We start from the raw sequence: 9,921 nt of genomic DNA, 5'->3' as shown, positions 1-9,921 counted from the left end.
TATAAAAATAAACTCTCAACCCAATAAAATCACCTTTTTTTCCTCTCAACCAAACAACAAAAATATCATTTTCTCCCACTTTTCTCTCTCTCAATTTCCATCCCTTTCACTTTCCATCCCTTAATAATCACCGCAACCAAATGAAGTGTTAGGTTTGGAATTATTTTATTTAGTCAATTATGTTTTCAAAAACAAGCTCACCTCTATGACTAATCTAGTCCTTAAGTGAGCTATCTCTCTCTCTCCTCTCTCTCTCTCTCTCTCTCTCCATATATATTATATAGCCAACAAGCTCAAGTTTGGCTGGCTTGCAAACTCAACAGGATGATCGTGATGATTATAACAAATAGGACGGCTGCAAAAGTCCTAGAGATTGACAAATTGTGATAGAACAAATTAAGCACAAATAAGCTATGCATCAACAATAAACATGTAAAAGAGTTTATTTATTTATTTATTTTAAAAAAAAAAATTAAAAGAAGAAGAAGAAAATAACAACCAAGAAGCAAGAACAGACCCTATGATTTCGATGAATGCGATGCTGCCGAAGATGGAGAGAAATCAACCAATTTTTCTTTTTGGACATCATTTTTATTAAACACCACCACTCGAAATCACCACCACCACCAACTACTAGTTTAGAAATCAACAGCGACCACTGGATGCAAATCTTGACCAGAAATCACCAACTTCTCCCAAGAAATTACAACATATAATCTCAAACCCCATCAAAGCAAGACGCAAATCTAGACTAGAAATCACATGCACGGCACAAAAGCCAAGATTAGAAATTTTTAGACCCACATGCACAAAATTACAAAAAAAAAAAAAAATGACGTTATTTTCGATTGTTTGGGTTTGGTGGAGGGATGAGAGGCTATGTTTGAAGCAGAGGAACACACCTGATTTCATCCATGGTGTTAGTTGGGTAAAATGGAAGTAGGAGAGAGCACCAATATCATTGACTGTGGTGGTCTTCGGCCTCTATCCTTCTCCAGCAACATCTCCTTCATTAACATCACTCAATTAATTGCTGGGTTCTTTTGTTTTGAAGGATTTTTATTGGGTGTGGTAGTTCCTATTATTCTATCTGAAATAATCTGAGGAAACATTGTTTCATTGGAGGACCTAAACAATAGGTTTCATGTTTCATTGTTCCTCTCTTCTCGCCCAAAAGTAAACCCTTGCTGGAGATGCTCAAGACTAGAGGGGTAGTAAGGACTAGAAAAACATTGATGTTATATACTTTGTCAAATATTCTTGTGACAGAACCTTCCTGCAAATAGAGTAAGAAATTAGCCAAAATACTCCCATGCTTAAGGCCCCAACAATTAGTGTGCACCTAGGACGTTTCCAAAAGCAGTACCATGCCCATTGCTCATTTAAGTTCAACTTACCAAAATGGGTGGACAAGACCAGAACATGCATAAAGGATTTTTTTTTTTTTTTTTTTTTTTGGGGGGGGGGGGGGGGTGGGGGGGATGGGGGTGTTGTTTGTTTAAGATGGTGATGACAAAGACAATGATAACAGATCCAATGCCAAATTCACAAAACAACTCTTCAAGCACATCATGCATGTCATAAGAATCAAACGGCTTTTCTTTGTAGAAGATGATGGTGATGACAAAGACAATAATAACAGATCCAATGCCAAATACACAAAGCGACTCTTCAAACACATAATAAGAATCAGAATTGTGCCAATGAATTGATGGTTACCAGCAATAAATCCCAAAAATCACAGTAAAACAGTTATTCAGAAGATTACAGACAAACGCCCAGGTATATTTACAAGCATGGTTTAAAAGTTAGCTAACTATGTTACTGAACTAAATCAGATCCAGGGAATAAAAAATATTGCTGGAGGCTGCAGAAGCATAAAGACAAAAGGAATACCAACTGCTGTATAACAGGCGAAAGTAAATAAACAAATGAATTACTGGAGTTCCATGCTTCCCTTAGCCCTTCTGAACTTTTTCCATGTATGCCTGAAACAAAGGGAAACAATTTGACTATATTTAAGTTGGATTAAAAAACCTCTACTTTAAAACATAGTTAAGGAAAATATATTTATTTGGCAGTCTAACTGGTAGGAGGAAGGTGAGAATTTATTCCAACAGCTTGTCATGGAGGTATAAGATAACAAAGTTGTTAATTACTTAACTTGGTTGCCTAGAAAATGGTTCAAAGGAATAATATAAAGAAGCTATTAATTTTAATTTGGCCCCCAACTCAGACTAGGCTGCCCTAATCTCTCACTCTCTCTTTCTTTCCTGTCATTATTTGGCCGTTAGCTATTTCGTTCCACGGAAACAATGAGAACTGAGAGGGAAAATTTGTGATTTGAAGCTCTTAGACCAATTTGAAACATTTTTAAGATCTTGACTTTCTCATTCACTTTGCAATTAGTTTGACTAAACTTATAGAGAGGGAAACGACAACTAAGCCTTATTCCCAATTTTTTGAGGTCGGCTATGATCCTCCACAAATTATTTAGGATTGGCCACATGTATTCTTTTATATAAAGGGGAGAAAACAAACATTTTTGAATAACTACCTTAAGTAGCATGCCCATATCATCTTTCTAGACTTTTTAGAAATTTTGAGTCTCAGATTGTAATTCTTAGGAATGGTTAAATGCAAACTTTGTGTATGTGAACTCACTCCTCTTTCAACTAAAATTACTTACCAATAAAACAAACAAGAAAAGTATATTTCAAGTATAATATGTTTCAGCCATTTTGGTTTTTAAAGAGGAAAAAAAAAAAATTTGATAGGTAGTTTTTAAAGAGGAAATATTGAACCAAGCTTAGAAAGAAAACCTAGACTCACTTTTCTTTTCTTTATTTATTTATTTTTTTTTTAAAATTCAATAGTATAATGGGGAGGGGAGAACCTAGAGTCACCTTAAGCTAATCCAACACAATTATGTATGCCTGGTTCCATTTGGCAATTCAGTTTTAGCTGAGTGCTCTGGTCCAAAAATATTACAACCAATCCAACTTGAACCAGGTTGTACCCTAATTATAAGTAGGGATGAAATCAGTTGGTTTCAGTTGGGGTGTGAGGCAAAACATCCAGCAAACTAATCCTTTCAGTTTAAGGAGTAGCATCATTGACACCAACCAACCAACAGCAGCAACCACACTGTACTGGAAGCCACCACAGTGGTTCGATTTGGTAGGTAGAGGACAACTGGAAAGACAGAGACAGAGTACAGCTGGTAAAGGCAATTTGAGAGAGAGCAAGGGAGAAGGTTGCATCACTTTCAGTGATTTGCGAAAGAGAGCTACGTAGCCAGAGAGTGAAAAATCATGGTACCAAGACCAACCAAAACACTGAATTTTTCTTAAAAAGAATCAATGGCAGGCTGGAACCGGCTGACACCTTGGTCATATCAGTTGATTGGTGATTTTTACATTCCTATTTATAATAGAAATAGGGATGTAATGTTTTTGCAAGAGAATGAAGCCCTTGTCCATTGAGTAAAGAGAATTAAACCCTTGTAACATATACATTATGGAGTTAACAAAATTATAAATATAATGTAAAATAGAGGATCAAAAGAACTTATTAATATATCTAAAACCAACATGAGTGAACCAGAACTCACCTGTACTAATTTGGTAAGCTTTGGTTTTGAAGATGACAGATAATAATCAATTTTCTCTTGTGTCTGAGGAATATTAGCCCCCTGAAAAGTACTGGTCACTTTGTCGACCACCTTCTTCACTATAGTCTTGTAAGCATCTTTGCCAATTTGACCTTCCTTCCATGCGGGTTTTAGAATTTCCTTAACAAACTCCACAAGAGCAAATTTAAATGCACGAATACCCTTCACATCTTTGCTTTTCTTTCCATCATCTGCTTCAGCATCTCCATCAACATTCCCCAAAGGACCATCCTCTTGGGCATTTTGGTTTCCCTCTTGTGCTTTCTTGCTTTCCTCAGCCCCCACTCCATTGTTTTCCATGGCAACCTCATTATTTGCACCAGTCTCCTGCTGATTTGAAGGCTGGCTCTTGTGATTAGGTTCTTCAGAACTGCCAATCCTGTGAAAATCACTTCCATTTGGTTTGTGAGGAAGAGGTGATGGGGACATGTCTTTCAATGGTATTTCTGGTTTTACATCTACAGAACTTTTATGCCCAGATTGATTTGGTGAAATGCCTGAAGGGTTGTTACTAATGTCGGACTTCTTAGGCTCAATGCTATCACATATAGGATCATACTGCTGGGATCCAATGGCTGGGTTTTGCTGAACTTGTGCTCCTGAAACTGGCTGAAGAGGCCCTTCAGATTTGGAAATGGAAGGAACATCCACCGAATTATGGGAATTTAGAGCAGCATAAATTTGCGGAAGTTGCGGTCCATTTCCAAAAAACTGAGCTAAAGAGGCTGAAAGGTTTGTAAGGTGTGTCAGCTGTTCACTGCTTACCATGTTTTGCCTTGGAGAAATTCCAGGATTTACTTGTGATGAACTAGCACCCCCAATTTCTGGTTTGGTGAGAGATTTTGGAGAAAATACCAGATTTTGTTGATATTTTGTAGTTCCTCCTCTTGAAGAGGCAGTGGGCGTCACCACTTGATTTATATTTGGAAGAGGTAAGGAGCTTGAACTCTGTCCATTTTGGTCGAAGCATTGTCCAGGCAAGACATTGGCAGAAAAGTTTAGATCAACACTTGAACTAACAGTTTTTTCAATAGCACTTTTGTCATCACATGACAATGCAATAGCACCATCATCCCTCAAATTGTGGTTCTGTTGGAAATAAGATTTTTCATTTATAATTGGTTGCACAACTGCAGCAGCATCATGCATTGGAACTGAAGCCTCCTTAGTTATTTCCTGTCCTCGAGTGACTACAAATGTATCATAAGAACCGAAAGATTGTGAAGCCTGAGTAAGGTGACCATGCTCTTCTTTCACAACATGGTTGGTAGACGGCAATACATAATTCCAATCAGGAGACATGTCCATATCACCAGACCATTTCTCAGCACCACTTGATTCAGGAACACTGACGCTGGCAACAGCATTTTCTTCCTTCCAGGGGTTGCCTTCCTTCTCATTGCTCTCAGCTGCTTTATAACCAACTTTTGGATCGCCACCAGTTCTCTTCCCCTCATCCACATTATGACTCCATCTAGTATCAACCCTGGACCAAGCAGTAGACCTTTGTGCTGGAGCACTCAATTGTCCATCGTTGTCTTCACTCTTTGTAGCATCTGAGACAGTAACCGTATCACTCCATTCACTCCTTTTCGGACCATCCCGCAGCCGGTCTATATCAACTGAATGGCGGCGCAGCCCCCACCTATCATCTCCATCTCCTGATCTTCCATCAGGACTTACACCTGCCCGAGTATGATGAGAAAACCGGCAAAATTTCCCATTACGACAATTTCCTGCAGCAAAAAATTTACAAGGAACTTCACCAACCCTACGATGTTCAGGCTCACCACCTCGCTCAAAAGATAAGTCTCTATTCCTATAATTTTCCCTTTCTCTAATGACATCATTTGCAGACCCTTTACTGAAACTATCAGAAGCACCATCATGGGCATATCTGCAAGAAGCCCCCCTCCGACACTTTCCTCTAATAAAGTCAGTACAATATGCAGTAGATCTTCCCATTCTTGATGTATAGTCCCTAGCATCATGGGGAGTAGAATATTTTGAATCTCCACCTTTCCTGTGCCTACTTTCCCAGTTATCCTCATAATGTTGATTACCCTGATGAAGAAACTGACAATGATTGCCCCTCCGGCATCTCCCAGTTGTGAAATCTTTACACAATTGAGTAGATGCTCCTCTGCTTCTACTTCTGTCATGGAATCCTGATTCCCGTCTAATGCCACGAACAGGGCTTCTACTCCTGCTCCGGCTCCTGCTCCTACTTCTACTCCTACCCCTGTACATTATTCGCACAAAAAAAGGCAAGACAAATTAATAAACCAATCATGTTGTGCTCCTCACTAGGTCACTAGGAGGAAGGACACATTGCTCTGTATATTAGACACCATCATTAATGATATGTCATGTAGGTGAGGCTCCATTAGTAAAATTAAGGAAAAGGTATTAAGTTTTCAAAACTACCACTTTAATTTAAACTCAAAAAATCTAGGGCCTGTTTAATAATGTTGTTCTAGTAACATTGTGTAAATATTGTAGAAATATGTGCTGTGTTGTTTAAACAATGATAACTGTTGTTTAAACACCCATACCAAACACCCCCCTAATGAAAAATAGGCATTGATTTTTCAAATAAAGGGTAAGTTGGGAAAGTTATTAGTATTGTGTCCATTGACATTTTAAAGAGAACCATATTTTTATTTTTATTTTTATTTTTTGATAAGGTGCAAAGTTTCTCTCCAAACTAGTTTGGAGAGAAACCCTTCAAACTCCCACTAAAAAATTAACATGGATATATATTTTGAAGATCTAACCGATGGATTGTAGGTTCTTTATGTTCTTAACATGCATGTCAAATTTTGTTCAAATTAGATGTTAATTACTATTCAATCCATAAACATAATTTTATGCATAATTTAAGACTACAAAAACTTGAAATTTAAACATTTGATTGTTGACATAACTATTGATCTTTGATCTTTTTGAAATTTTGCAAGCATGAATGATATAATAAGAAAATACATTCTAATGTTGAATTTGTCAAAATTCACGATCAATAAAAAGATATAAAGAGAGTTTGAAGGGTTTCTCTTCAAACTAGTCCATAGACTTAAGAGACTAAAATAGAAACTTCCAAAAATTTTCCAGTTTGCCAAAATGAGCATGAAAAGTGAAGAATCAAACCTGAGTGACCTGCTCCAACCATTTTTGGGGGAGCGACTACGACTCTGTCCTGTCCATTCATCAAGACCAGGAGACATATTCATGCTATAACTTCCATCTCCATCCCATGCGACAGTGGCTTCCAAATTCCTGTTTCTGCCTTTACTGAAGCTACCATCCCTGAGTGAAACACTGCTTCTGGGTAAAGGTTCCAAATCATGCTTCGCCTCTAGCAAATCATTCTCCAGATCAGACCACTTTGAACGATTACTACCAGCAACCTCCGTAGAGAGCCATCTACATTCTGAGTCTTCCTCATGAAATGACATACCTGCTTTTCCAGGCCAACAATCAACTGGTACATTTTCATCTTCAAATTGATCCTCTTCTCTCAAATCCCACTTAGAACCACGTTTTCTGCTGCTTCCACTCATTGCCCAAGACAAAAGCCTTACCACGTTTTTTCAGTTGAATTATAAATAATCTGGATCAAGAGAAAATAAATAAATCTATCTCAATAGCATAAAATCTATCTTAAATTCTCCACTTTATTTTCCTTGCAAGGTCTACTGTAGTGTCTTAATAATTTGAAATGTTCCACAGATATTATTTTCTCCCCATTCAAATTCATCATGCAACAATTTGATTCAATCAGAATAAAAACCTCAGATAATTAATAGAAAAACTTAATGTTTATTTAATCTAAATTTTTTTAAAATCTTATTAACTTAGAAGACTGCCCTAGGATCATGAAAGAGACACAATCTAAGTACATAATCATTTTCCATAGATCAGATGCCACGAACATACTTTTGGTCAGCATCATGGAACCTACTAGACCAAATATCTTACAGCAATTTATTTTATCACCATATAAGACAAAGTATGATTATAGTGTAGACAATGAAATTTTACAAAAAGAAAAGGAGAAAGGAGCATGAGTTTTGGCTACCTGGAATCACAAAGCAGCATTCACATTGCCAAACCCAAATTTGGGGTGGAATAAGAAGACAAAAATGAATCTATAGGAATGGTAGACATATTCTAATACAGCATAACAATGCACGACATCGACTAAAAGCTCTCCATTAGAAAAAGACTGTGGGAGCTTGTTTGCTCACAACCTTGTGAAGGCTATGACTGTCCAAGGGTTCCCAAGCTCTTGGCAATTCCAGCTTATAGCCTCATTGCTTTTGGCAAGGGTGGCTGTCCACCCTTGCTGATAAATCTTTTGAAACTCCTTCCTCATTGACTACCTTCCCTCTCTTATGTTCATTCTCATCTTCCTGCTCACCAACATTATCTCTCATATCTCTCTTCCCAAGTGTTGGGAGTGTGATTGCACAGGCTAATCCACCAAGCCCAAACTCCATTCTATTAAACCCCATCCATGTAGTTTTAGGCTTAATATTAGGTAACGCAGCTCCATCCATAGATAGCTGATGATTGTGTGGCACGTGCTTAAGAAACTCCTTTGTCCTGGACATTTGCACCTCATCCTTATTAGCACTTTTAACGTCCTTCTCAATCCACATATTCAAATCAAGCATGCCATTTAATGATAGCTAAAAGTCTGGTTTTGAAGTTGTTGCCCTAGAATTATGCTCCTCCATGTCAGCATAGTTTGCACCCAACACGACATCAGCTTGCATGGAATCTGTAATAGGTCCTAAATTCTCAGCTTCAACTTCTTCAGTTACTCTAGGGTTTTCATTACTTGCTTCAACTTTGTCTTCATGGAAACAGCCACCGGATCTTGTACCTGACCACTGCCTACACCCTCCTCCGTAGAGATTTAGGATTAGAAAATGATGAACTCGACCCTGTGCTCGAACACCTGCTGCCCTTAGAAATCCCTATACTAAAAGACAATACTTCCACCATTCTTCTCTACCGCATAGTATGCTACACAGCATTTTAAATCATGCCCTAATATACCATAATAATGACAGAACATGGGGAGCCGTTCATACTTGAATGTCACCCAAGACCGCTCTCCATTCGACCCAGCCAGGAACCTTCCACATCTAAGTGGCTTTGATATAGGCAGAGCAACCCTAACACGCATAAACAAATTAATATCATCCTTCCTTCTCTTCCATTCCACCTCTTCAACCTCAACCAACCTGCCTTCAACCTCTTTACCAACTTGAGGTGAACATATCAAAGGGACCACCCCATATTTGAACCCATAACGAAGCTGTCTCCATGATTATATTACCCACTGTCATCCCTTTCTTCCATCGTTGGAGCATGAGAAGTTGGTTATCAAACATCCAAGGAACCCTTGAAAATTCGATCCACTCGAACTTAGATTGAAACTTAAATTGAAACAAGTTTGGCCCCACTTCTAAAATCTAAATTGTATCATCTACTCCCATGCCCTATGTATTGTGTTTTTGGCTGCATCTTGTTGAAGGTTTGCACGTGAGGAATTTGCCAATCAGACTAATTGACAACTTTCAAAAGCTTTAGTCTTCCTTCATCTGAGATAGCTATAATTTCTTCTTCCTCTGATGTGAGCTTCATCTTTTCCAAACTGTTAACGACATCATCTGCCATGGTTTTGTGAAAAAATAGAACTATTACCCTTTGTACTAGACCAAGGGAGGGAGAAACTCGTGTTACCATGAGAGAGAAAACTCCATGAACAGGAGAGTTATTCGGAAGTTTTAAAATAAAATAATAGAAATAAATGGAAGGTAAGTAATCTTATTTGAGAGTAACATAAAAAGAAAAGAATTGAATCATTTAATCATAATTTACAATTAAAACTTTGCTTTAAAATAAAGGCTGAATATATAAGGGCATTTTAGTATTTTTAGTGAAAATTTATGAAACCTCATTTCATTCCCTTTGATTCCCTCCAATTTTGGGAAGAATGAAATTTTAAGATTTTAAAGGAATAGAGGTGAATGAACGTTCACTCTTACCCATACATTTCCTCTCACTTAGTATTTGTTTGGATAGTGTTGAAAAGCATTGCGTCTGAGTCTACATATTCTTTTTTTTTTTTTTTTAGTGAGAAGCACGTTTCTATGGCTTCTATGCTTTTCCAGTGAGTCCCATGCACTGTTCACAAGACCCACAAACCCCTTTTTTCAGCAAAATTTTCATTAAAA

At 37.7% G+C, this 9,921-nt stretch overlaps 1 protein-coding gene across 1 annotated transcript; it reads right to left on the bottom strand.

Annotated features, from left to right (window-relative positions):
• Positions 1-1,685: 1,685 nt before the first annotated feature.
• On the bottom strand, positions 1,686-7,283 carry LOC111997340 (zinc finger CCCH domain-containing protein 55). The gene is made up of 3 exons (XM_065783074.1): positions 6,821-7,283; positions 3,614-5,915; positions 1,686-1,988 (listed from the first exon to the last, which is right to left on the bottom strand). The coding sequence occupies exons 1-3, from the start codon at positions 7,231-7,233 to the stop codon at positions 1,959-1,961; spliced, it is 2,745 nt and encodes a 914-aa protein (XP_065639146.1). The 5' UTR covers positions 7,234-7,283; the 3' UTR covers positions 1,686-1,958.
• Positions 7,284-9,921: the final 2,638 nt, after the last annotated feature.

Source organism: Quercus suber, unplaced genomic scaffold (assembly GCF_002906115.3).
Source record: "Quercus suber isolate HL8 unplaced genomic scaffold, Cork oak 2.0 scaffold_327, whole genome shotgun sequence".
Lineage (NCBI taxonomy): Eukaryota > Viridiplantae > Streptophyta > Magnoliopsida > Fagales > Fagaceae > Quercus > Quercus suber.
This window is presented reverse-complemented; position numbering and strand designations above follow the sequence as displayed.